General features: G+C 41.9%; 1 protein-coding gene across 2 annotated transcripts; it reads right to left on the bottom strand.

Annotated features, from left to right (window-relative positions):
- Window positions 1–17: 17 nt before the first annotated feature.
- On the bottom strand, window positions 18–27182 carry atg2b (autophagy related 2B). 2 transcript variants are annotated; one of them, XM_080413990.1, is made up of 43 exons: window positions 27103–27182; window positions 25536–25945; window positions 25272–25434; window positions 23337–23489; window positions 23136–23238; window positions 22870–23032; window positions 22595–22774; window positions 21491–21587; window positions 21216–21380; window positions 20655–20806; window positions 20144–20255; window positions 19454–19697; window positions 19187–19349; window positions 18945–19037; window positions 18536–18724; window positions 17914–18187; window positions 17726–17834; window positions 16670–16871; window positions 15920–16062; window positions 15667–15824; window positions 15301–15476; window positions 15047–15197; window positions 14687–14889; window positions 14221–14301; window positions 13992–14098; window positions 13131–13223; window positions 12382–12452; window positions 12220–12296; window positions 11785–11952; window positions 11078–11210; window positions 10183–10382; window positions 9384–9613; window positions 9122–9239; window positions 8720–8911; window positions 7669–7770; window positions 7154–7232; window positions 6113–6323; window positions 5801–5870; window positions 5618–5700; window positions 5332–5453; window positions 4971–5125; window positions 4681–4830; window positions 18–3393 (listed from the first exon to the last, which is right to left on the bottom strand). In XM_080413990.1, exons 2-43 carry the CDS (start codon window positions 25695–25697, stop codon window positions 3163–3165), a joined length of 6228 nt encoding a protein of 2075 aa, XP_080270116.1. In that variant the 5' UTR covers window positions 25698–25945; window positions 27103–27182; the 3' UTR covers window positions 18–3162. The 2 variants fall into 2 exon arrangements, with proteins under 2 accessions (XP_080270116.1, XP_080270117.1); XM_080413991.1 differs by lacking the exon at window positions 27103–27182 and adding an exon at window positions 26781–27040.
- Window positions 27183–27391: the final 209 nt, after the last annotated feature.

The following is a 27391-nucleotide window of genomic DNA, read 5'->3' as shown; positions in this document are numbered from 1 at the left end:
ATGTTGACAATTCCAGGTAAGGTGGACTTAACACTTTTTATTTCCCTTTAAGATAATTTCATGCTTTCAATACAAATTCCCCCAAAATCTTCTGTACACTTATGTACAAGAAACAATATTCTTAATTTCCACATAAACAAGGAAATTGAAAGCCTGTGGATTACAATGAATCACACCAAATATCAAACATACACTTATAAAAACCCTACGAGCACATTAAGACTTTGGCTAAGGTCTTAAGCAAAGGTAAACGTTTTGTATAGAACAATCCCAGCAGCCTTCATGAAAAGTGTGCATTAGCCTGCAACAATGATTACAGCCAACAATAACATTGTGAAACATCATATCACTTGAAAGTGCTGATTAATAATTTTATTCCAGGGATGAAATGCACTACTTTAAATCTGTAATTGGAACTTATTTTAATAAATAAATCTGCTGTGGTTGGAGGTACGCCATGATGCTCATAAGCAAATATACATATACCGGTACCCTGGCCAAGCGGGGATTTCCTCTTGGCCTAGCGGTTAGAAATGTTAAGTTATCCAAAAATATATCCCGGTTTATTTCTCTAAATGTCTCTGACAAATGCATAAGCCTCAATGCCTTACTGATATACTGCATGTTCTGACTGTGTCCAGTCTGGAAACGTTTTGGAAAATACAGACTCTAGTCTAGACCAGTGCTTCTCAACATGTGGTCCAGGGACCACCAGGGGTCCTTGGGGTTTCCAGAGACCCCCAGCTAAATGACTGATAGTTATGAACCAAATGGACCCTAACAGATCTGTACATTAAAATTAAACTAACACAGAGGGTGTACAGTGTGTAGACTTGGATCCCAGAGATAAAATTCCTATCAAATGGGGGGGGGGGGGTATGAAATTAAAAAAGGTTCAGAGTCACTGCTCTAGACTGTGTCATAGAACCTAGCCCACTCATAGTGCTATTCAGCATCATTGAGGGATTACTGACAGGCAAGCAAGTTCTGTCCTCTGCCTCCCTTCTGGCACAATGGGAGATCTTATGCAGATGGAAGCAGACTACGCTATATCAACACCCTCAATGGCTCAGAGACATGTCCCATCTAAAATTACAAATGTGTCACTCAGTCTTGTGGGTCAGATAAAAAGTTCTATAGGGACTGGGGGGGATCACTTCTTGCCTACTTTCAAATGCCTGACGCTATTGTGTGGTGTACTGTACTTCACTTCAACGCTTAACGACAAATCATTATGATGTAGCCAGGCACCCATTAGCGACTTTCAACCTGCCGTCCCTATTTTGGGCATGTCATTTTAGGAGAACATTAATAAGATGAAATAAAAAGTAATATATTTTAAAAAATGCGTTGTGAGTTTGTAGATCGGCTGTTGTTTCTGGCTTTAAAGATTTAAGTATTAGTATAAAATGGGGCTTAAAATTGCAATCCATAACTTTTTGGGGTGAGACCATTTTAGTTTTGGTAATACAAGATAAGTGCAGTGGTTGGAGGTGGTCTCTCTGCTCTTCCACTACATGAAACTCAAATCAAAATATCTTGCCTTGCGATTCCCAAACATGTGCTTCATTATACCAACAGTAACAATTTCTGGTTCGCTTGTGTGGTCCCAGGTTCAATTCCAGGGTAGACGTGAAAGTTACACAGCTTTGTGTGGTTGACCTGCTACTTCGTTGTTGTATTACTAACATCATTGCCTTATACAAAGGTTGTTTTTATTCATTGATCTATTCACTCATTTTTTAAATGTTTTTTTGTTTTAATGAGGGACCAGCTGATGTGGGATTGATGGGGTGGGTTGGTGATCAGGGGTTGATATGCAGTACGACTACAGTTTTTATGAAATCATTTTATTCTGTCTATAAAACCTGTATTGCTTTTGAAAAACAAAAAAAAGGGGAAAAAAGATTAAAAAAAAACATTTTAACAACACAAATCCTATATGAGGGTCCCTGTGGTCTCGCGTGGCCACACTACTATTCCACAATCTCCGAATGCTATATAGTCTGGAACTACATCTCCCAAAAGCTGAGAAAATAAGCTGTAATTTCCGTTCACGAAAATATATTTTAAAACACACCAATAATTTTCAGCACTTCCATGCTCCAGACTATGACCGAAGCATTTGAAAATTGTGGGAGGTAACTGTCTGGCTCGCGAGACTACATGAAGTGTGACACAGTAACAAGTAAGAAACAAGGCCTAAAAACATGTTACAATATAAATTAAGGGACATAACACCTAAGATATATTAGTGTTTATTGACACCAAATAGGATAAGAGGATGCTGGGTGACTGATCACAGATGAGTTGTACACAGAGCTGCTGTATATCAAAAGGAAGAAACTGAAGAGCATCCTTATCTCAGCCAGCCCCAAGGCAAAGGGGGAGATTATGTTTATACCCCTCGTCTGTGTGTTTACTGGGGCTAATCTCGCTAACCACTGGATCGATCAGTGACAAATTTCATGTGTACACTTGCAGTAGGCCATGGAAGTACCTCCATGCATTTTGTCCCCACACTCTTTTTATATTTTTTGAAATATGTAACATTATTTTAATGGAAGTTGGATTTGGCCATAACCAGGCCCAAATATGGAGTCATACGTCATAGATACATTGTAGCTGACTGACATCACAGACTGGACACCCGGGCCGGCCTGGCGGAGAAACAATATGCACTCAACTGAGCACATGAACCTCTCTAGTTTTCCTCAGTTATTTTGCTTTAACATCGACCCAATCTTTAAACAAAAAGTAATCCACATAAAGCTGGAGAAAAGGTGGCCTTGAGCGGCATCAATTTCCCATTAAGTCCCTTTGATTAAACATAATGCTAATGACCATGAAGGCACTGTAAGGGAAACAGGGAAACAGGTACTGTAACCTAATAAGCTGAATCACTTTAGCTCAAATTGCCACAAGTCCTATGAGATGAATATGACTTTATTTACACCAAGACTGACAGATCAGGTCTGATCAGACTTCATGTACTGTAGGAAGGGCTGAGCGTTGTATGGGCATTCGGCCCAAATTCACGGGTAGACAATTCTCCATCATCCCCTTTCCAGTTACAGTGCTGCAGTGTACTTACTGTCCAACTGACCCCATCCCGAGTGTGAGGTAAAAGCAAAATGGCCACTCTGTCAATATGGTCAATAATCACTCTTCCCCTTGTTTCCATTTCTGAGACTCCTCCTGGCGTGCATCGGGGTGAATCTGGTTCCTCATCCCGCCCAACACGTTGGAGGTGGCTTCAGTGGCCATGATGAGTGGCTTGACCACCGCCGGCGGCAGCTGTCGCAGAACCCCGCCCACTGCCCCCGTCATGCCACGCTGCTCGTGCTCTCGGGTTGCTGTGTCATAGATGGTCAGTGCAGTGTCTGTGATTCCCTGTAACGCAACATAAAATGCCATTAACAGACAATGGCTACGGCTCAGTAGCATCGTAGTGTAACCTGGTGTCCCAATCTTGAGAATTATAAGCAAAAATGATTTTAAATATTAGTGAAAATTGTCTATATACAAGCAAGCTTATATGTAGATAGTCTCTTTTTGCTGTGTGATATCGTTGTGCAACAAAGTATGGGGCTTAAGTCAGGGGTGTCAAACGCATCATTTTAGGTCACGAGCCGGATTGTGTAAAATGCGACTACATGCAGGCCAGACCAGTTGTGCATGTGCACACGCTCACTTTTTCCCCTAACTTCTTTCATGTGTCTCAGTGGCTGCTAGAACTATAAAATGTTTCACTGAACAAATGTTGTTTTAAGATTACATGGAAAGCATTATAGCCTATTCTATGCATGTGTGTGTGTGTGTGTGTGTGTGTGTGTGTGTGTGGCAGCAACAGAGAGGAAAAAGAGGTCCAACTTTAAGGTACGCAAGAAAGAGAAATGTGTTATAAAGTGAGTTTTGAATGTTATGAAGTGAGTTTTGTGCTTTAGCATGCTCTTCTTATTTGGAAAAACAGCCTACCGTATGTCCCTCGCTCGGTGAATGAAAAGTTGATTCTGAAACTAATTTTTCAGTCGCACTAGTTTGTCCAGTACCCATGTCCATGTTGTAATTATTCCTGTGAGCGACTGATTGCAAAGAGGGGAAACTATCTGGGTCGCTCCAACTTAGATAATTTCAGACTGACAATTTCAGACTGGGGATTGAAAGGAGTTGCGCACAGCAGAGCAGTAGTTAACTATCATCAATCACCCTCTATTTCTTTCTAAAATACCTGCCTACACACAAAGATGCTAGTGCAGCAGTAGGGAGAGAGTGCCATAAAGTTGGCTGTCGTAAAGCAGATACAAAATAAATGGTTGTTGATTTTTGTTCTCCAAATCAGAAGTGGCGCCAGGATTGCTATTTTGGGTGGGCATGCAAAAGTAATGGTGGGCGGACACGTCCACTACACGTGTCCATACCTCAATTAGGCTTCAAAAGTGCTTTATTTTATGGCAAGAGGCAACGTGTTTAGCTTACATCACTCGGAAAAGGCTAGCCTTTCCATGAAGGAGTTGAGGTGAGTGAATTGTTATGCAATTGTTATGCGGCCGAGCCGCAGTTAACACATTACCAAACCATCACCGAGCCTCAGTCTTGGCTTGGCTACAGAAAGGGAGACACAGACAAGATACTGATGGAGGTGATGCGGGCAACTCAGATCAGTTTCGGTAGTTTTACCTCTTTTACAACAGTGTATGCTTTGGCCACTCCTTCTCTCAGGTCCACAGGCTGATGAGCCAAACCGTAATGAGAGAAGCGTTTTATCCTCTTTGTCTCTCTCTCGTCGGGCACCGGAGATACCATGTCGTACGCCGTCTCAGCTGCTGCCTATGGGAGGACAGAAGTTGTGTAATTGTTTGATTCCTCATGGGGTGGACTCGGAGTTACTGATGTCTTATTTAGTTAGTTAGTTTCCCATCTCTAAAACTTTAACTGATGTATAGTTGTAATGGAAATGGACAATTCACCTGGACAGTCCGCACCATACGGTTAGTGAGCTCCAGAGCAGCCATTGCAGTAGAAGTCCCAAAAGAGGCGGTGCCACGCTGAAACCCACGAACTATCCGACCGTCCTTCCGGTACTGCTCTATTGGGAGCCAAACCAAGTCCCTGAATCCCTGAACTAAATACAACAGAGAGCAGAAGAATGAAATGGTTCCAATTTGGTTTACTTATCAGGATAACACATTTTGCCAACACGATTACAGTAGGATGCCAACATCATCAAATGAGAAATGAAGTATACATCTGTGTGACCTCACAGAAATTCAGTACCCTGCCTGTCTATTTGTAGAAGCCGGGTTCTAGTTTAGAACAGTTTCTACTCACCCAACTGTACCAGAGAGTGAATGGGTCCCACTCCACCCAACAGTCCAGGCAGCTGGTTCTTCTTTATGTCATTTAACCACTCGTTTATTGCATAGGAGAAGAGTTTATCTACACCCAATAGTCTGAAAGGAAAAAACGATTATTTGAATAGAAAGACAAATATCCCTAACCAGAGCACGGGCCAATTGTGTTCCTATAGAAGCTATAGCGGATAAACCACGGTGGATTTGAACCCATAGACTCCGTGGTGGTGTGCAGGTACTTTACCGCTGTGCATTAAACATACCCTTGTCGATAGCACAACCGTCGTAGCTTCAGTTCAGAACAATTCAGCTGAGTCAACCCGATTATGATCCCTGCAAATGTTCCCTGAAATAAAAACATTCCTAATATTATTCATCACAAGCACAAGACAAACAACAAAACATAGTATTTGCCCACTTTATAACAACCCTCAGAGACCACATACCTGCTCCATTGACACATGTTTCCCATGGTAGTCCAGGCGAATGGGAACTTCAGAGGTAAACCGAAACTCCCTAATGGAAAACAAGACAATCGTCACACACACACACACACACACACACACACTGATCTGCCACCCACTAGCTTAATAACCAAATAAGGTCTATTTCATAATCAAGTGTACAATGGTGTTGCATAGAAAGAAAACAAAAAAGATCTACAAGTACGCAACGAGAGTTGTAGATACGCCGTTTTTGAAAATGTTTGTCAATAGTCTTAAAGGGTTGGGTCACGATTAGCTATAAGATACACAGACCTAAAGAATATGGGCTGGTCTGTAAAGGAAGGAACAGCAGCATCGGTTTCGTTAGAATCCTCCTGTCCAGACGTGGTGAGACCGTTGTGGCTGAGGCGTCTCTGAGCAGGCACTGAGATGATGGGAGCAGGGTCCTGGCTGCTGCCCGGGTGCTTAGTGAAGCTGCAGGAGATCTCTGGGGCAGCTGGCTTCTTCATTGATACGCACAGAGCTGTGGACAAAACATGTCGACATGAGAATAGTTTAAACACTGTTTTCTTTCCATGCCTCAGCCTGAGACACTTTATTCCCATTGATTGGGATTGAGTAGGGCTCGGGCTGTGCAAATAAATAAATACAATAAAATAAACTATAAAAAATATACTAATACAAGTTTAAGCACCGAGTTAACATTGTGAGCAGACAGACAAATCTGTATAACCTTAGGAATGCCCACCAACATCATCTCATGAGTCACAACAACCAAAAATATAAAGCCATGTACATTTGCCAGCTTTTTGGTTTGCTATTTTGATGTGGTAATAATGTTGTGGGGTTCTATTTAAAATGTAAATGTATGTGTATATGGAAACAGAACTACCAAGTGTGCACCATTAGTTGCATTACTGAAACGGTGAAGTAAAGAGGGATAATATCAAGAGAAATTATCTACTTAATGAGAGTGGAAGGGGGCGGGAATGTTTTTTGCGTGTGTGCTGCCCACAGTCAGTGTCTGTCACAAATAATCTGTATCTTGCAGTAGATGCAACACACGCTGACAAGGATTATATGACGGTCAAACGATCTGCCTAAAGCAGACGTCAGCAACTATTTTCTCTCTCACTCTCATTTGCCATGTGATTTGAGGCGCCGCATACATAAATTCCATGGCCTTTTCTGGCAATAATCAACATGTTTAGTTTTTTTCAGGTTTGGTTGGTCCCAGCCTCAGTATTGTATGTGATGACTGGGCTTGGGTCAGGCTCGGGCTTCAATTCACCCGAGTCGGTTTGGGTTTGAATGTTCAGAACAGTTGAGAAGCCATTGTAAAAGGAGTTTTACCTTCTTGTTCGGGTGGAGAGAAATACTCAACTTCTGCAGCGAGACTGGCAAAGAAATCCTTCATGAAGAACAATGCATCCTGCAAACAAAAGGGTTATGTGTCTGTCATGTAGAAATCTACTGGATGTTGCTTATTCAAGATAGGATTTGATCATTTAAAAAAGGAGGAGTTCACCCAAAATACACAAAAGAAAAACATATTTTCCACAAAAACAGAAAGTTGGTGGGTGTACTTCGATAGAAAACAGTTTTCAATCAAAAACTGTTCATTTAAAGGTCTATGGATTATCAGGAGTAACTGTATCAAGATTTTCTGGGAAAGAGACGTTACTGTTGACTTTTAAACATTTAAAACAAATGCCATGGAGCTCCATTGCTATCGGGCTGACGACAGACATCTCCAAATCTAGAAAGAAAATCTTATCAAAACCATCTGCATGGATAGATAACACTCAGAGAAAAGAGGAAATATGTTTATGTTTTGTATTTGGGGTGAACTGTTCCTAGCTCTGTACCTGATCAATATTGAGACGAACGGGCATCAGGGAAACGCGTAAACAACACTCCTGGGGAGCTTGTCCTGCCTCTGGACACATGTGCAGCGCCCTCACCGTCAACTAACAGACAGAAAAGCACAGCATAAGGCAATGGCTTTCACACAACACACGTTGGTCCCTCTGACAGGTCTACCGTCATATAACTAGGAGTAACAGATGTACCAATGACTCTGACTTTGTAGCACACTGAGGATTTTACTGTGTAAAAAACACAGATCTCTTCTGTGTTAATGCTATATGTAAGGCTGTACATTCAGCTGTCAACACTTTTCGCCCCAAATTATTCAATTAATTAAATTAATGACAGTAAAAGTTAAAGAAAATTATGGTAAACACACATTTTCTCATTGTGTCTGTCTGTGATGTAAACTGAACTGAAACAGACAACCTTGAATATATTGACTGTAAAACGTCTTTGACTGGGGTAGAGAGTTCACTGGCCAAACATGTACACTGCGACACCAGTATGCCTATCACAGCATTAGGACCAGACCGGGATAATTGATGACAGTGAAAGATAAAACAAAATTATGGTAAACACAAATGTTTTCATTGTTTGTCTGTCTACGTAAACTGAACTGAAACAGACAAACTTGAATATATTTACCCAACAGTCAAAAACATACATTCCTTTACAGCATAATATGGAACAAAGACAAATAGTCATTTTGGTGAAGTCGTAAAAGAAGTTGCACATATTAGAAATGTTTAAACATCTAAACATTTATAATACAGTATGTGCAAGTTAACATCACTAAACCAATAATTCAATTGCTATAATGTAATTTGATAACGTTTCTGTCACCTGTTTAACCACTTACCGCTATATACTTCATAGTATGATGATAGCAAAAATAGCAGATCTACTTGCTATTTGTGACAAAAGACAAAAAAAACGTTTTTGAAAATCTTTGCCTATAATGACATTCCCAAAATGGTGTTGCCAGTGGTTAATCGTCAGTATATCAGTATGTGATTGTGTTGCAGTGACCAATGTAGCTTTCCTCACCATGTTGGAGTGGGCTTTGCGGGGCATTTCCTTGCTAGAATACAGGTAGAGGAACTTGTTCATCTGCGAGGTGGCCAGTCTGTCTCGAATCTCCAGGTCCTGTACAATGAAGACCTGTCGGGACACTGGCTGATCCGCTGTTGACCCAGGAGCAGCCTGAGTCTGAGGGTACACCTCATGTTGGAACCGTACCTGAAAAAAGAAACAACAACCCATCACATTGAGCGTACAATCGAGAAATTATTTGAAAGAATAACATTTTATGTTAACCAAGTTACAAGACACAAAGACAATTATAAGACATGAAACTTATGGATTGCATCTTTAAGAGCAAAATGGCCTCTGTATGAATATGGTTACTTGCTGGATGACTATGACTATACAACTATATAAGAGCTGTACCTTGCTAAGCTGGATCTCCATCAGGACGTCAGGGTTCCTTCCTTTCCCGCCCCCTGCTCGTCCTGCAACCCTGCCCTGCCTCACTGGAGTTTGAGAAGGGGAACTATGGGGGGTGGAACTGCAAGAATGTCCATAAAAAAAAAAAGCACAAATCAAACAAGTCCATTCATATTTGAATACACTTTATATGCCTTTTTTTTTAGCATAGCCCTATAAATATGTCAGTTATTTGTGCACGACTGATGGATTGTCCATGACTCACCCCCGGCTCCATGCTGGAGAGGCAGTGAAAGTAGCGTTCCCAAAGTCCTTCCCACCGTAGAGATGCCAGATGACAGAGATCTCCCTGACGAGGTAACGCACCTCTGGAACGGGGAAGTTCATGGCTCCACGGCTCGAGTCACTGTTGTCCAGAGGCTGACTGAAGTGGTTGTCTTTGATTTCCAGGATGTCTGAAGTCAACCGCTTCACCACCGGCTCCTGATCTCGATCCTGAAACACACCATTCCTTTGAAGCGACAGACAAACTTATCTTATCATGACAGTTTTGCTCGAGTTGCACTCCCCTCATCTCGACCGTTGGTGTAAGGTGGTAGTCTGAGCAGTCTTACTCTTGTATCGGTCTTTTTCTCAAGCTCATATGAAGTTCGATGACCTTGTCAACAAGCAATAGGTGCGCTTTCTCCTGTACCAAACAGGCTGATAGGTAGCATGGAGCGGACAGCAACAACAAACAGTGACCCTGCAATTTCCCCAGTCTTTGATTAATATTATAGTCAGTGACAAATTGTCTTTAGATGTGAGATTTGAAGTATTTTAAAAGTCTTTCAAAAGTCTACTGTGAGAATGTATCAGAAGACTGGTTTTAAGACATGGCTAGCATGTCTCATGCATGTCAGTCACGCTTCTAGGTGTGAAATTGCTAGGTTCCACAGATAGAATTTTCATTAATCAAACAGATTTCTTAGGGATAATGTCTTAATCGTAATAATTTTACGTGTGTATGTGTGGGGGCGGGGGTACATTAGAGCACCCAAAGGTCTGTGCGCAGCCATGCTTACCTGGTCTCTGGAGCCTGGGGTCTCTAGGATACAGAAGTCGTCGGTCTCTTGGGCCAGGGTGGGCACAGGGGTAATGAGGGGGGAGTGAAGCATTGGGTAGGTGGGGCTCGACTCCTGCGTTACGTTTCCGCTCTCGTCCGGAAATAGGAAGAGGTCTGAGCGAGGAGGGTCGTGGTCGTGATTCCGCTCCTCATGCACGCCTGAATGTGTGTAGATTTGTTTGATCAAGTATGAACAGCAAAAGAAAAACACGGAAACAGACTTTTGCCAATCAGCTTTGAACCACATTACTAGGTGGTTTGAAATGTAAATATGTGTCCCAGTCTGGACACTCTAGCCCTCTTAGCCACCCTTATTTAAAGAAATGGAGAAATGCCCACTGTGACTGCAGCAACCAACATTGCTGCTACTTTGTCATATGAAGGTGTTGCTTGCCAAAAATAGCCGATCTACAAGCTCACAACAACGCCTCGCCCACAGTAAGCATTGTAGTTAGGTCGACGATGTCTGAATACACTAATCCGATCTGATCAATTGCAAATAGTTTGTATAGTAGTGTATAATAGTGTGTCAGTCCGTCAGTCAGTCCTGAATCATATTTGAGAAACAAAACTGTTTTGCCTGCAGTCTGAACAAAGCCTTAGCAAATGAAAGGTTTATTGTAGATCCACAGTATATCCCATTAAAACCGGGAAAGCATCCGTGTCATTTTAGATTTTTTGCATTGGCTATTCAAAAATAGAAGATCTACAAGCTCACAGCGCGTCACTTTGTGCCGTGAGAGCTTGTACATCTGCTATTTTTGAACATTTTTGAAAAAATCTTGAAAGTGTGAGAACTAATGATTTAGAAGGCCTCGGCCTCAGGTCTTAATGGAATATTACAGCAACCTCACCGTTCTGTTGCGGGCCCTGTGCTGGCTGCCCATCCGTCTCCTCCATAGCTTCACTCATCAGGTCCTGTAACATCTGCTGGTCAGTCTCAGGGAGCAGAAGAGTCTGAGATGGTGGCCGGCTCGGGAACTCCGCCTGTCCAATGATATACGACTCAGACTGAGACTTCCTGACTTTAGGCCTGTCACAACCATTACATAATCGCCTGATCGCTATGATTTGAGATCATCGCAACTATTTTGCATAAATCGCCAGAATCTTTTCCATTCAACTGTATACATTCACCCGTTGTAAAAAATAGCGAAAATAGCCGATCTACATGCTCATATTGCGTCGTGAAGTGAGCTTGTGGATCGGCTATTTTTGCTATTCAAAAAAACACTTTTCAAGTATTCAAGTATTAAATGCATGGCCTGTTTTGGCCATAGTGTATTATTTATTTGGTTTATTGGTTCTGGTCATTGTCAGTCATTTCTGTGTATAATAAGTTATTTGTTGTTATTTTTGTTTACAAAGCCTAAAGGTAAAGAATAAATTGATACATTGATTTATATGTTCAAATGTTCAATGCCAAAAACACAATTAAAATTCTAATTCAATTATTTGTACGACAATTAATTGTCAACTAAAATGTCACGATCGTGACAGCCACAGAGTTAGGTCATTTGCATCCTGTGATGTCGGATCATTGGATGGTCTTGCTACGGACCTTGGGTCTCGCTGTGGTGCTGCTTTTAGCCTCCGGCTCAGCAGGGGGCAGCAGGTCTCCGTAGCTGGCCACGTACTGGATGAGGTTCATGAGGGCTGCACAGGAGTCTGAACACGTTCTGATGTGAATGACATCACTGGAGCAGCGCAGCTCGAATCTGGGCTCCGTCTGTCACCCCAACAAGAAAAAATACATAACAAAAGGTGATGAAAACAGAATCATACAGCAATGGTTCACAAAGTGGGGTCTGGGGACCCCCAGGGGTTCTTGGGGGTTCTGGGGGTCCCCATCAAAACCAGTTTGAAAATAGCCAATGTATGCAGTATACATTGGCTATTTGAAAATAGCCGATCTACAATTATTTTTATTCAGTTGGTAGAAAAAGGCTTCCACAGAAACATGGTAATTCTAATTTAAGAAGCATGATCTTCTCACCAATACTCCATCCACTCCGGGTTTGACAGCTGTGATCCTGAGCTCCAATGTTCCCATGTCCACTACCTGTACATAGTCTGTGGGGTAAAACAAAGGTCAGGGCGATCAAATCACTAGCATCTTGAAAAAAAACATTAAAGGATTTATTAGAGCTTCTCCTACCGCGTGTTAGATTGATAGAGACAGCATTAGTCTTGTCGGACAGGAACAAAGCAGCCTCATCTAAAATTATCCTGGAAAAAGCACAGAATGTTCAGTAATGACATATCCTTCAGTAACTGAAGATCTATCTGTGTTGTGGCTCTGTTATATTGTCTGTTTTATAAACCAAAATAACATCAATAGACAGTACTGTAAGACAATACTGTAATATGGCCATTTTACAGGGCTATATTACTCTGGTCCAACTGACAAGGCCCGAGCATCTTTTTAGTTGACATGACAACCAAGTATAAATCAGTCTTAACATGAGTCTGGGAATGCTCCTTTGATCTTGTTGGCATTTTACGTAGATTATGAAGAGGCTGTGCCAGTGTGGTCCTATGCTGGATGGACATCACCATCTTGGAACTCACAAATACCGACTTATGTATCACCTTACGAAACCATATTCATCTATTAACTTGTGTTTGTCACAAGGCCTGCCATAACACATGCATTAAGTATTTCCACATGTCAAAAGTGCCAGCACATGTCATGTTGTCATTTCTAGTTGAAATTAACTCACCGAGCGGCGAGAAATTGACCTTCTTCCAAATACACATAATATACATGTTCTGTTATGTGTGAATATACGCATGACAGACTAACAGTTTGACAAAAATAAAACAAAATGTTTTCGGGCAAATTAATTGCACGGATAATTTAAATAAAAATGCAACTAGCGTACTAAGGACCTGAACGTTTTGTACCTGAGTGTAGAGGAAGAGTGGTCTAGTGAGACACTGCTGGACACACTGAACGTCTCTACAACCAACAGTGATCTGACAGGCAGGTAAAGGGGTCTGTTGAGAGGACAAAACAAATGAAACTTATTAGAATACATAGACAGATTAATACTTACTACTATGGTGCTTCCCTGTCATCTATGGTGCTTCCCTGTCATCTATGGTGCTTCCCTGTCTTCTATGGTGCTTCCCTGTCTTCTATGGTGATTCCTATGGTGCTTCCCTGTCATCTATGGTGCTTCCTATGGTGCCTCCCTGTCATCTATGGTGCTTCCTATGGTGCTTCCCTGTCATCTATGGTGCTTCCCTGTCTTCTATGGTGATTCCTATGGTGCTTCCCTGTCATCTATGGTGCTTCCCTGTCTTCTATGGTGATTCCTATGGTGCTTCCCTGTCATCTATGGTGCTTCCCTGTCATCTATGGTGCTTCCTATGGTGCTTCCCTGTCATCTATGGTGCTTCCCTGTCTTCTATGGTGATTCCTATGGTGCTTCCCTGTCATCTATGGTGCTTCCCTGTCATCTATGGTGCTTCCTATGGTGCCTCATTGTCATCTATACTGCAACTAATGATTATTTCTATAATGAATGATCTGCTGATTATGAGCTCATCAAAAAAAGGTTCTATGATGGTAAGTTACAAGTCTCTGCAAGTTTATTTTTACTGTACTGTCGGAATCCAATGGCTTACTCAAAAATCTAACAAACCAAGGGACATTGGTCGATTGTAATGTCAAGTATACTGTGAGTCATAGTCAATAGGGTAAAGATCACTGGTATGGTCCTTTAATACTTTCATATACACTACAGGTTGGTTCTAAAGTACCTGTAATCTAGAGAGCAGCTCCATAGGTGTAGATGTAGGGTGGTGATGGACGTAGGTGGGGTGTATCCTAACACAGGCTCATCGGAAACATTCAGGAAGTCAACAATCTATTATACACAAAAAGAAAGGGGTTAATATTGTGCTGCCTAAGGAACTTTATTTACAACCTTTCACACAAAGCTAAAGTAGCTCTGGTAGTTATTTTGGTTCTAGCTCCATCTTGCCCTACCTGGTCATACCAGCCCAAACTGGAGGGGACTACCCTGTGCTGGAGTGTTGCTCCCCTCACTCCAACAGCCACCAAGAACTCCTGTATGGGAAACAGATAGTTAGCTGCAAAACATAACTTACTTTAGTGGATAAAATGTTATTTTAGCAATCTGTATGGTAGAGTAAGAGTATGTTAACACAATATAACTAACAACTGCGGTGGTTGGAAGTGGTCTCCCTGCCTTTCTGTTGAGAAATTTAGATGATGTGGTCAGGGAGGATCACACTGGTTGACAAGAGGTATTGCATGAAGTGTCTTAGCTTAGCAGTAGAAATTTCAGTGAATGCGGGACACTCTGGTTACCACCCGCATTGAGAATCCCTGGACTACATTAACCGTCAGTAAAAATGTCACAGCCACACAAAAAATCTCCTTTCAACATCTATTCATTCAAACTTGGTAAACAGATTAGTATTGCTCTGACCTTGACATTTCGCTCCATGTTTTGGGATGAGATTTTGACAGCAACAGACAGCATGCTGTGAGCCTCCAGGCCAATGCCCTCTGAGGGTGTTGACGCTCTGACAGGAGAGGACTCTGATTGGTAGATGCCTGGCTCCAGCCAATGGGGATGTGTCCTGCAGGGCAACTTGATGTCTGAGCCAGAGGTGTTTCCATCCACAAGGCCTGAGACACACACAGACGAACCATAAACAATGTAACTGTTTTCAACGTGGCATTGAAAACGCCCACTGCCCATGTCTTCTGTCTGCGACAAACAGCCGCATTCCAGTAGTTTTGCATTGGGTCACAGTTCAACTAAACATTTAAATTCCTGGTTTACCTTGGTGATACATGCAGATACTGCTGGTGTGGAAGCAGATGAAATGTTGGTCTTTGTAGCCTTCATACTGAGTGACACTGAACAGCACTGCGTTCTTCACCTCCATCCAAAACTCTCCGTGTCGGTTCTTCACTACAGTCTTATCCTCCCTCTAAGGAAGACACATCAAAAGTCTAGTCTATTAGCAAGAAGGCAAACGGCATATGAATAACAAAGAAAAGAAAAAAAAGCACAAATGTATAAGGTAGGGTTACCTTAGCATTGGTCTGTAGAGATATGAGACCGTGGTTGACACTGAGGATGACAGAGAACAGGCTCTGGGACGACTTACTCTGCGTCTTGGGTTTTCTCTTTTTGCGAGACCGTAAACCCAGTTCAGAGGCAGGACAGTAGTACTGAAGGGTCTCCTCCTCTGAGCCGCTGGTGTCCTCTGCAAAAACATCATAATCATCATCATCATCATCAACAACACGGAGTTAATGAGTGCCTGATGAATATGTCAAAAGATATTAAAGAAATAGTAAAGAAAATAATATTTCCCACTCTGATGGTGTCACATTACAGAAGATTAGCATTTGATCAAATGCAAAACAATGTGTTTATCATAAATGTTCTCTCACCCTCAGGCCCAGTGGAGCGGAACTGGCTGAAGCTGTCCTTAGAGTACGTGTTGATCAACTGACTGGCTACAGACAGTCCAACTCCATATGGCATGTTCTCAACAGTCTCCACTGGTGACGGCGCAGTGGGCTCCCATAGCAGAAGATCATTATTTACTCTGTAAGACAAATGGGGGGAGTTACGTAAATGCTATTTCATTTGCTATTTTTTATGTGAAACAAGAAATAACATGGCATTGAATGAATTCTGTACCTGTTGTGTAATTTTTCATAAAATGTTTTGCTGGGCAGTGCCAATTGGATATTGGGTAAACATAATTCAAGAATGAAACGAGAGTTGTTTGTGGTTTTCTCCTGGAACTCTGTCATCTCTGCGATATCACCGGGAATGACCATCTGAAAAAATAGAAACATTTATAAAAGTTGTGTCATTGCAATCATGTCTAAAGTCGGTCAAGTTTGCATAGCTGTACCCCTCGTACCAGTTTCAGAATGACAAACTGTCAAATGATTTGGGATAGAATTCAACCAAGAATAAACCTCTGTTCCACTTTGCTGCTTCATGCTTGTCAAAGCAGCCAAACTCCACCCATTCTGGATATCAAAAGGTTAATACCAATGTTTGAATGTGGCACATTGTTAACCACTTTCAACCTGGCATCGCTATTTTGGGCAGGTTACATTTTTAATAAAATGAAAAATAAATGAAACAAACAAAAATAGCCAAAAAAGGTTCACAATGCATCACTTCCCTGTGCAGTCAGTAGCTATGGATAGCAGGTTACTAAGTGTGCACTGCAGTGTGTAAAGTTTGTGAGTACAATATTTCTGATCAGAGTTCTTGGAGGCCAGGCCAGTCAGGGGCGGTGTGGAACCCCATATTTGGGCACATATTTGGGGGACATACATATTTGGGCAAACATTTAGGGGACATACTACAAACACTGTTCTACAAGGGGGCTGCTCTAAACACCATCACACTAAGTCTTAAGACACAACACACCTCCTCAGTCTCGTACATGACCCTGCGCGACGAAAAGGGTGACGGTTCATGTTTCCCAAAGTCACAGACATCCTTCAGCGAGTGCGCGGCTCCCTCCTCCTCTTCTTCCTCTGGGGAATGGTCGTCGCCTCCCTCGTCATCCTCAGCTGTGACGCGCTCGAGGATGGAGTGGACGGCAGTGGGGTTCATTTTCAGCACAACTCTGTACCACAGATACAACCCCAAGTGAACAGACAACCCCAAGTGAACAACGATAAAAGATGTTTTTTGTGACTGGTGTCAAGAAAAACATCATCCAAACTCACACAGTTAAATATCATTGCTTTTTAACACATTCCATAAACAGGATCCCAGACAGGAAGCGGATACGATCGAAAAAACCGGAACCCGAATAATTCTGTTTCCGACCGGAAACCGGAAACGGAAATGGATCAAAAAAATTCGGAAAGTGCACCTGGGGCAAAATCAATGGGAATCGGCGGTTCGCGTAGATCTACGCGACTGGCACGCTGCGGCTTTAAATAGGTTCGCGTAGATCTACGCGATTGGCATTCAATGTGTTAATGCACAGCATCAGTCAAGAACCTTTCTACAATTTCTTTATTTTTTTTGATTAAAAGCATTTACTTTCACTTTCAAATCTTAACTCATTCCCTGCCTAGAACGTAAAAAACTTAATTATATCCAATTACCAATTCTGCCAAGAACGTAAATTTGACCCAAAGACCAAGGAGATATAAATTTTCGAAGATCTAGACTCCCATCCACTTCCTTGTTAACTTAAAACTTACAAATTCTGTATCTCGGCTCCTGAGTACTTTTTTTTTTCAATGAAAAATCTCTGGCAGTGGGCAAACGCGGCCAGAAATAGTTCAGGCAGTGAATGAGTTAATAAGTACATTTGATATGAGATACTTTTCATACTTATGCACAGTTAATAAGTAGTAATTTTCTAGTGAGATATCTACTTTTGCTCAAGTGTGGCATTCTTTGTCAAAGTTTTGGGTTGAGTGCGTAATTTCTGAGTGGGTAACTACAGCTACACCAGAAGCTTACCTTGGCCAGTCAAATTTCCCGCTGTCAGATGTCGTCATATCTCCATCCATGGTGTGGGACACCCTGAGGAACCTTGCAGCTGGTTGGCCAGGCTCCTCCTGGAACCTCCCTGTGGAAGAGGGATACTTCAGTTAAAAACTGTTCTTTGGCAACAGGCTGGAGGCAAATTTGTTTCTACAGTTACATACCAACAAGCTCCCTGAAGGTGAGTTCCATCTTGGTTTGCTCTGGAGAACTACCTCCCATGAACTCAGTCTTCATCTCAAGGTCCCCCAGATCCAGGTACAGGATTTCCTTTTGTAGGGACTTCTTGAACCAGGGGCCCCTCTCCTGATCCGAGCGCAGGTCTGGGATGGGGAATCGGACCACCAGGCACAGCAATGGGGCCAGTACCGTCAATGACACGTGACAGCTGGTTGGTGTACGGCTGTCATCGAGGAAAACCTCTGCAAATGCCTTGTGCTGCAAATGACATTTTAAGGTAAAACATTATTTTATATGCACCTGAAAAGGTGTAGTGGTTTTGCTAGTTTGATTAAGGACTGGGATAGTGGTGAGTTAGACTGTAGTGTGACATCATTCACATGACAGATACATGCTACATGTATGTCACATTAGTAACAATTTCTCTAACAAAATAATTGGCCTCTAATACAGTATATAACTTGTCAATAAAGTAACTAAAAACTACACAAGCTCACATCGTGATGTGATGTAAGTTTGTAGATCAGCACATTTTGGAAACCTTTCCCCTATGACATGCCAAAAATGGGGACAGCAGAGTGAAAGCGGTTCAGAGGATGTCCTTACCAAGCTAACATGTTTATTGTAGGACGTATACATGTGAGAAGCCATCATCTCTGTGGTAGCCAGCTTCTGGGGCTGTAGTAATGAGTTAAGACGGTCTACGATGCTGATGTCTAGCTCGAAGCGGACCGCACCCAGGTCTACCTGAATCTCTGCCTTCCTGGGGATGGTGCTTAGACGCACCTGGCCACCCTGTGCAAAGGAGTATAAGAGGTGATTGAGAGCTGGAGATCAGAGCACAGGAGTGTTGGCTTACGCCTGCTTTATACTTTGTCATGCGTCGGGGTCGCGTGCCAAAAATAGCAGATCTAAGCTCACAACACGTTGCATTGCGACGTGTAGTGAGCTTGGAGATCTGCTATTTTTGTCACACGATATAGTCGCATGACGGAATTAAGCATTAGGCTATTACCTGAGGGCCTCTGCGCTCAGCCAGTTTATAAAGCAGGTGAAGGCAGGTGGTTGATGGCGTATCAGCATCAGCTGGGGTGTCAAATGTCAGGAGCTGAGGTGTGACAGGGAAATTAGTGAGACACGCTCGGAAACGCTGTGCCAGGTGCACCCAGTCGGGTATAACGCACCCGTCGGGTATAATTGCAGTGCTTGATCATCCAAAGCTGCCATGCCATGTGTGCTAGTGTTGGGAACCCTAACCTCGGTGTACTGAACCCTTCTTTGGGAACCATCGAAAGTGGCTTCAGAGGGAAACAGGCATTCAACAAATTCCATCTTGCCTAGGGAAACATCAGTGCTAAAGGTCCGCAGGCTGGAGCCCTGACAGTGCTCGTAACTTATCTTCAGATCCTGGCCCACAAACCTGAAGAGATAGACCCTGGTTAAGCATCAATGCACACAATGACAGTCCCCTCCCGCCATATTGGTGCCAACCCTGTGGAAGAGGAGTTTAGTGAGTAAGCACACCTGAGGTGGTCATGGGGGCAGGCCTGGTCAAACACGGTCCGAGACTGGAGGAAAGCAGCTGCAGGTAGCTGGCCTGGGTCCACCATGCTGAAGAAGTCTGTGGCCATGGGGGCAAGGGGGCTGGGAGCAGCATCTGGTGGGGGCAGGGGGTCAATGTGGAGGACAGAGACAGCCAGGCTGCCCAGAGTCAGCCTGAATACCAGCTCTGGCCTCGACTCATCACCATGGGTTTTGGATGGATGGGCTGAAACACAACACAACAACAATGATGCCACTGTATGCATGTACTGTAGATAGATTGTCTTGTTACTCTGGTCAGTAAACAATTTTAAAAAAAACATTCTGTTCACTGCAGGGCTCTACTTCAACTCATTTATTTGGGGGTTAGGGTTATCATAGTCTGTGTCCCTTGCAGAAAATAACAGATTCTCAAGCAAAAAGCGCAATATCACACTTTTCGTGCTCACATTCTTTAAGAGAAGGGTCAGACAATGTAATGGTCTAAAACTTAGGCTTTAGGCTCAAAATGTCACAATGTCTAGTGTAAATGAGCTGAAGGGGAGTCCATTCAGCACCTGCCATCATCAATATTGATAATAAGCAACAAATATCATTATCTCAGGGTCAATACAGAGAATGCAATAATATGACTTGAACAGGAAGGATAATGTATTCTGCTGCAGTACATACAGGTCTGTCTCAATAATTTTGCGGGGAATTGTGAATCCCGGGCCAGGAAAGGGCCTTCATTGGTGAGCTTCTCTCTTTGTCTTGGCACGTCCAGATAATCCTCCCAGAGATTCTACAGGGACAAACAAACACATTCAGTGAGACCAAGACACCTGCTAAACCTGCTTTGTCATATCATCCAAATGTGGTTCACATTAGGTACGTATGGGTAGTACACATAATAAACTCAGACCAAAATACTAATGAATAATCTATACCCACAATGATAAATCATAATTAACAACTTTCAACCTGGCATCACTATTTTGGCCATGTATATTGGCAGAAATTGTTTGGAAAGGCATAGAAGACATAAAATAGGGCTTAAGAAGTTAACAACATAAAGGCAACATTTATTAATGAGGGGCCTCATCAAAGACCACTGAGGGTCTTTGGAGATAAACTTGAATGTCAATACTCTAGTCTATTCTAACATGTAAGTGTAATCATAGTGAAGGAGTTGAGCATTTACAGTTGCATTGCCAGAAGGAGACTCTACTGGGGAGGCAGAGTAGTTGCTGTTTAGAGACAGGTCCAGGTCCACAGTGGGCGGCTCACCCAAGGGAGGGAGGGATGACAAGCTGTGAGACATGTCCATGTCGGCCATGGAGAAGAACACGTCCTCTGCACAAAGCATAGATTTGAGGGGTGCAACAGTTAATCGAGCTAATTTTCAAAAGTAGCAAAAATAGTCGATCTGCAAGCAAGCTCACAACGTGTCAAAGTATAAAATAGTGTGTTAAGCTTTTTTCTTTTTTAAAGAAACATGCTTCTCGATTATTCAATTAATTCAAAGAGTTATCGAAAGAAAAGATGCAGTCCTACATAGATTTGGTGAGTAGACCAGATGTCATTAGACAGAATGTAATCATCATGATGACAGCTGATTTGTAGGACTGAAGATGCTATTCAAACCAATGTCCATTTTGCTCTCACGTCACACTTGATGTGGGAAAGTAAACCCTACCGCACCACAAAGTATGACTTAAGAGGGAAATGGCCACTGTGTGAACGTGGTCAAGCGGAATCTTACCCCGGCTAGACACGGTTCTGGTAGTCTGGCTCTCAAAGAGCTCCGGGTCAGCTCCGGGTGTAGCAGTGTCCTTCTTTAGACAGCGGTTCAGTTCCATGTGGAGCCGGTATTCATCTTCTTGCTGCATGGGACGACTTTTCCTATCCTTGGCCCATTCCTGTGCTCCTTCAAATAAATAAGCAAGAGAGGCTCCATTCACCCTAAATAACTACATTATTTGTCTTTATGGTTGTTGCGGTGGAACCACAGACATCTCTAAACAACCGTCAGCTTACCTCCACCTGAAAAAGCTCCAAACATGTCCAGTAGAAGATGGACTTGTCGTGGAGACAAGAGGATGATCATTGTATCAATTTGTCCCACAACATCCAGCTGAAAAGCAAAGTATACATAGAGTAATTTTAATCACTGATTGACTGGGACTGCCAAAAAGGCTAAATGTTCCACATATCAAGTCAAACGAGACAATTCGTGAAAATCTAAAAGTTGGCCCAATCTCAATGTATCTAATCTCTAGGCCCAAGTGAATCAGATTAGGATTTTTGGTGTTAAAAGATATTATTTGATCAATCAAACTTATATTTCTTATTGACATCAACTTCATGTTCAGAGTAAATGCATGAGTGCAAGAGAGACCACCAAGGACAACACAACATCGTCAGAATCATGTTCTTTGACTTTTCCAGTGCCTTCAACACCATCCAAACACACCTGCTAGCGGGGAAGCTTGCAGTTACGAGTGGACCACGATATGGCAGCATGGATCACGGACTAGCTAACAGGTAGACCGCAGTACGTGAGACTACAGGGATGTCGGTCTGATGTGTTAGTGAGCAACACGGGTGCTCCCCAGGGCACTGTGTGCTCACCCTTCCTGTTCAACCTCAACTCGAAGACCTGTCGCCTCCAGAAAACACGAGGGAGCACAACGACATGGCGAGGGACTTCGTAAGGTGGTGCGAGGTGAACTGCCTCAAGCTCAATGCCGGCAAGACCAAGGAGATGGTTGTGGACAAACCACTACAGTGGTGCTATGAATCACTAGTGAGCTATGTGTTTTTACTTGCATGTAAACGTCTTGCATGCAAGCTTCTTCCATGTTTTTGGGGGCGGATATTTCACCGGTAATCCCTCATTTCACAATGCTAGGAATTGTGGGTTATTGCCTCAAGCCAGGTCTGCAGCAATGCGGACGTGTGTAAAGTATCCACAAAAGGGTCAAAAAGTCAGTGGGAGAACCTGTTTGCACTTGCCAATTCTACAGTGGGACAGCCCTCATGGACTTAACAGGGAAGAGCATCAAAGCCTGACTGCATGCGTGCGGACATTGAGATTGAGCCAATGTTATCATTAAAAGGTAACAGGCATTAGACATGTACCTTTGCTCCAGGCATTACTAGGTTATGCTTCAGGGTGAGCGACAGTTCGACTTTACCACCAAAGCTGCCTATCTGCATCGGCTCAAAGGTTGTAGCTGAGGACACTGGCTCTGTGAACTGGGGATGAGGCTCACATATTATTTTGGGGTTCCAGCTAGGGGAGAGCTTGGCCTCAGTCTCCTGGAGAGAGAAAAGTTCTTAAGTTAATAAAAGAAAAATAATAGAATCAAAGTAATTTGTGCCAAGAAATTAAGAAAGGAAAGCTTTAAACCCACTGCAGATGTAGGTGAAGATTTGAAACCAGCACGCGCTGCTTCTGAAAATTCATCCCAGAAGATGGTGACTCCTTCCATCTGCAGGTTTTTATGTGCAAATGTGGTGGGTTGGTGCACATTGACACTAGAACTCTCCTCACCCGTTTCATCGCAGTAAACAATCCTGAACACAACAAAAGATTACTTTGTTAAAGAACTCAGAACAATAACACATTGACAAAGGAATAACAAATACTGTAGGTCGACCCACTGAATTAACTCCTTACTTGTTGATCCGAATCTCAAGAGCAATTCCAGTTTTGGAATTTTCTGGAACGTGTTCAATTCTAAGAACTGTATTCAAGAACGTCACCTTGACTCTCCTCAGAACTAAAAGAGAAGAAATGATCAATTCATACTTCGTACCTATTCTAGGTACGTAACATAATACAATACCGGTTCAAGTTTTGACTTAATATAACATATACCTGTTTCTATGGTTTCTGCAAACTTCTCCAGTCCTTCAAATGGTTGAAAGCTCTCCCCCATATCGTCAGTAAGTTTCTGGCTTAGACATTCTTTGGCAAGCTGCATGCTGCTGGTCATGAAGCTGGACCAGTACATGGGTTCCATGCCAGAGGCTACAGAAAAGAAAGCATGTCAAACAACAAATAAATGATGAATTTAACAAGAAAATAGTGATCACAAGTCAACATCTAAAATAAAATAAATAAAGTGTTGTGAGAAAGTATGAGTGTATGTGTGTGTGTTAACTGTGTTTGTGTGTCTAGCAGTTAAAATATATATGTATTAGGGGTTCAAAATGGGAGGTTTATCGCACCAAGTGGACTGAAGTTTTTAAGTGTAGTTCTCATTATTAATTTGGGAGATTTAACGGGAGAAATTACCAACTGGGAGTACAGCAGGAGAAGGGTTCAAATTAGGGAGACTTCAGTGAGAATCGGGTGTTGGCCGGTATGCTTATTAAACCTTACTTTGACCGTTGATCATGGTCTCACTACCCAGCTAACCCAGGGGTCTATACTTGGACCCCATGTCCCCTCTATACAAAATGTATTTACCGAACAAGTTCACAATGCGTCACAACTTGTTGTGAGCTTGTAGACCCGTTATTTTTGCCAAATGTTCACCTATTAATAGTAATACATGCACATAAAAGGGGCACCGTGGTTCATGTGGTTAAGAGCAAAAGAATCCACCAAACTTAGCATCTTTATAAAACGTATCCCTTATATGTTTGAGACCACCTAAATCGAGACAATTAATACAGAGACCAGAAGAAATGCAATCCCCAAGACCATAATTGTGTTGGTCTGACATCATAGTTAGGACTCAAATCTGACATACACAATTTCTCTGCCAGTATTTCAAAAAGAAAAACCATTATGTACATTTTAAGCATAATAAAAATTGTTACAATACACACACACACACATATATATATAGGATCTGAAACATTGCAATTATTTGACTGACTTTACACTGATGAGGACATTATGAGGCCTACTTCATAATGGGCCGTAGTATGTGTAAATAAATTACACCTTTTTTTCTCAATAGTGCTTTTTATTACTTGAACTTTTTATTTCAAATAGATGTAAAAATATATATATATATATCAAATCTATTTTAAATTTAAGGCTCGTAAGCAACATATTTGTACACATAAATCACTGCCCCCAGTCTATCCAAACATGCACAAAGAACGGCTATTATTGAACACAAAAATACAATGAAATGCATAGATGACAACTCTTTGTTAGCTTGTCACTTCACCCAAAAATAACATCCTATAAATATTTTGGGGCCATTGAATGAATTAATACTCGATGGGGTGATGCTGACTGTCTTCGTATTCAAATAGAAGCCAATTGGATCCATCAGATCTATTGGATACAGTGGTACTTCATGGACTTAAACAAAACCTTTAATCTAATTGCTTTCCGTGACAATCTTCTTATCCTTCTCAGTGCTCTGATGCAATAGTCTTAGACCATTACACTTTAGAGTAGTACTGTCATCTGTGATATTTCTATTGTGGTCCAGGTCCATACTGTCATCTGTGATATTTCTATACTGAATGTTTTATTATGAATGCTTACGCTGCACACAGAATTAGGTCACATTATGCACAGTTTTTGAAGCTTCCTAAAAGTGTGTTACTAACATTGCCCGAGGAATATTTAGAGTAGACCATGGAGTAAAACCCCAATGTGCGATTGTGTGCTGTTGTAGCCATAGTCTCTGCTCTGTGTACATAATGTGTATACACATATTATGCATGTGCTGTTCATAGTTCAGTAAAGCATCCTTTTTCAGACACACTTAAAAACCTACACTTAATCAACCAAAATATTCAAGTTTCACATTAAAGAAAAAAAGTGAATGTGTCATTTCCTCACCCATTCGTGGTCTGGGTCTGAACACCATCTCCAATCCCTTGATCTCTAGTGCACAGTTTTCTTGCAATAGAGCCGCCCATGGTACAGTTAGAGAAATTGCCTGGATGAAGCCCTCTATTACCTCAAAGGGGGCATCTGCTGTCTCTAGAAGCTCATTCAGTGACTGAGGAACAAGGGGGGAAAATGCTCAGGTGTCTTTTTCAGTACACATATTGAAGTCTACTTAATTAATGTGAGGCATTCTTTGTCATTATTTAAACGTACCCATTTGTCCAGGGGGACTTGTGCAAGAGATCCAGTACCTTGATAGAGGTCTAAGCTGAGTTGATCCAAACTCAACTTCTCCTGTAGAAAGTTTCCCAAGTACCGATGCAGGAGGTATCGGCAAGCCCTCTTTTTAATGGACTCTGAAAAGGGCCACGGCATCTTCACTGAATGAATTTACCGCCCCAAAAGTAAAACGGTCTTGAAGTTCTCAACAGAGGATATTAGCAGCTAAGAAAATAGCTACCAATTTAGTCATTAATATCCTGTTTTGTCATCCTGTCGACTTTGAAAAGTCAATAAAACGTGACCCCAAGCTTCTTCCGCATCCCAAGAATGGCGATACTTCACAAGATGTGCTGGAACTTGGAGATATGTTTGGCAATTGGTCCGACTCCAGTTTGCTGCGCCTACAGAATATAAACACATGGTGACTCTCTTGTAATCTGACACACATGGCATAATGTTTACTGACAGCCACTTGCAAACTACACTACATAAAACATATATCCATGTTGTATACTCCAGTGTAACGCCAGGAAGGCTTGTTCATTTATTGCACCAGCTAATTTGGACCCTTATACAATAAACAAGATATCAGTTACCAACAGTGGTGGAAAAAGTAAAGGTATCAATACTGCAATGTAGAAATACTGTTACAAGTGAGTCCGGAATAAAAAAATTACTTGAGTAAAAGTACTAAAGTATTGTATCAAAATGTACTTAAAGTACCAAAAGTAAAAGTACTCCTCGTGCAGAATGTCCCATTTCACAAGTTCAAAATGTATAAAGATCTTTTGAAAATAGCCGATCTACAAGCTCACAATGCGTCATGAGCTTGTAGATCGAGTATTTTCAAATAGCCAAAGTATATACACAGGGCTGAAGTGGTCAATGTTTTGTAATATTAATCAAAATCTACGAAGTAACTAGTAACTATAGTGTTCAAATAATTGTAATGGAGTAAAAGTACAATATTTGCCTCTGAGATGTAATGGAGTAGAAGTTAAGTATTGAAAATTGTAAATACCCCAGTAAAGTAATAAAATAACTCAAAATTGTCCTTAAGTACAGTACTTGAGTAAATGTACTTAGTTGCACTTTACACCACTGGTTACGAACAAACAACACCAGTGACATCGCAATTAATAAGCCGGGTATATCGGTCACCCAAACACAACCAGCACAGACATAACTAGCACGACAACCTGGCTTATCAATGGGCGTTTATATCATATAACTTACCTGGTGTTAAGCTGTCATAATAATGATCAAAAGACATAAACAAGGCGGTTTATAGACAAAGGCATATTAAAGCTAGCTTAGCACTAGCTAACCCTAATGATAACACTGGCTCACTGGGCTATTATCTAGCGAGCTAACACGCTAGCTAGCTGGGCTGTCTCTTTAGCCTTAAAAAAAAGATTGTATTTCTTAAATTCTCTTCTATGACAGATACACGTAAACGGTCCACACAAACACATAGCCGTGGCAGCGCTGTGCAACACGCTGCTATAGTTTGTAGAAGGCCAGAGTGCAGTGTTGTTGCTTCATACTTATGTCTCACCTTCTGCATGAGTTGTTGTTTACAAACACTTTCATGACGACTCCAGTCCAGTCCGCACCGACCACCAGCAGCACGCGTACCACGGTGGTGCACTGGCAGAGCTAAGGATTAGACAACGACGTCATCAGTGGTGCCGGAAGGAACAACTCAATGCATTTTTCCCATTGACATTTCCAAAAATATTTATATCTATTAATTTAAGCCTCGAATCAAGCCATCATGACATGACATGAATCATGACCATAAAACGTTTGATTCTGTGATTATTATTATTTTGAAAACGGCAAAA

This window comes from Gymnoscopelus braueri (genome assembly GCF_963280865.1).
Source record: "Gymnoscopelus braueri genome assembly, chromosome: 19".
Classification (NCBI taxonomy): Eukaryota; Metazoa; Chordata; class Actinopteri; order Myctophiformes; family Myctophidae; genus Gymnoscopelus; species Gymnoscopelus braueri.
The sequence above is the reverse complement of the archived record's forward strand: the minus strand, read 5'-3'. Positions and strand labels throughout refer to the sequence as shown.

Excerpts from the sequence above, each read along its gene's own strand:
- atg2b (XM_080413990.1), bottom strand. The coding sequence starts at position 25,697 with ATGCCGTGGCCCTTTTCAGAGTCCATTAAAAAGAGGGCTTGCCGATAC. Across the intron at positions 14,099-14,220 it reads GTTTGGGCTGGTATGACCAG|ATTGTTGACTTCCTGAATGT; the intron begins GTAGGGCAAGAT and ends TGTGTATAATAG. Across the intron at positions 5,871-6,112 it reads GACCAGCCCATATTCTTTAG|GGAGTTTCGGTTTACCTCTG; the intron begins GTCTGTGTATCT and ends GTTTTCCATTAG.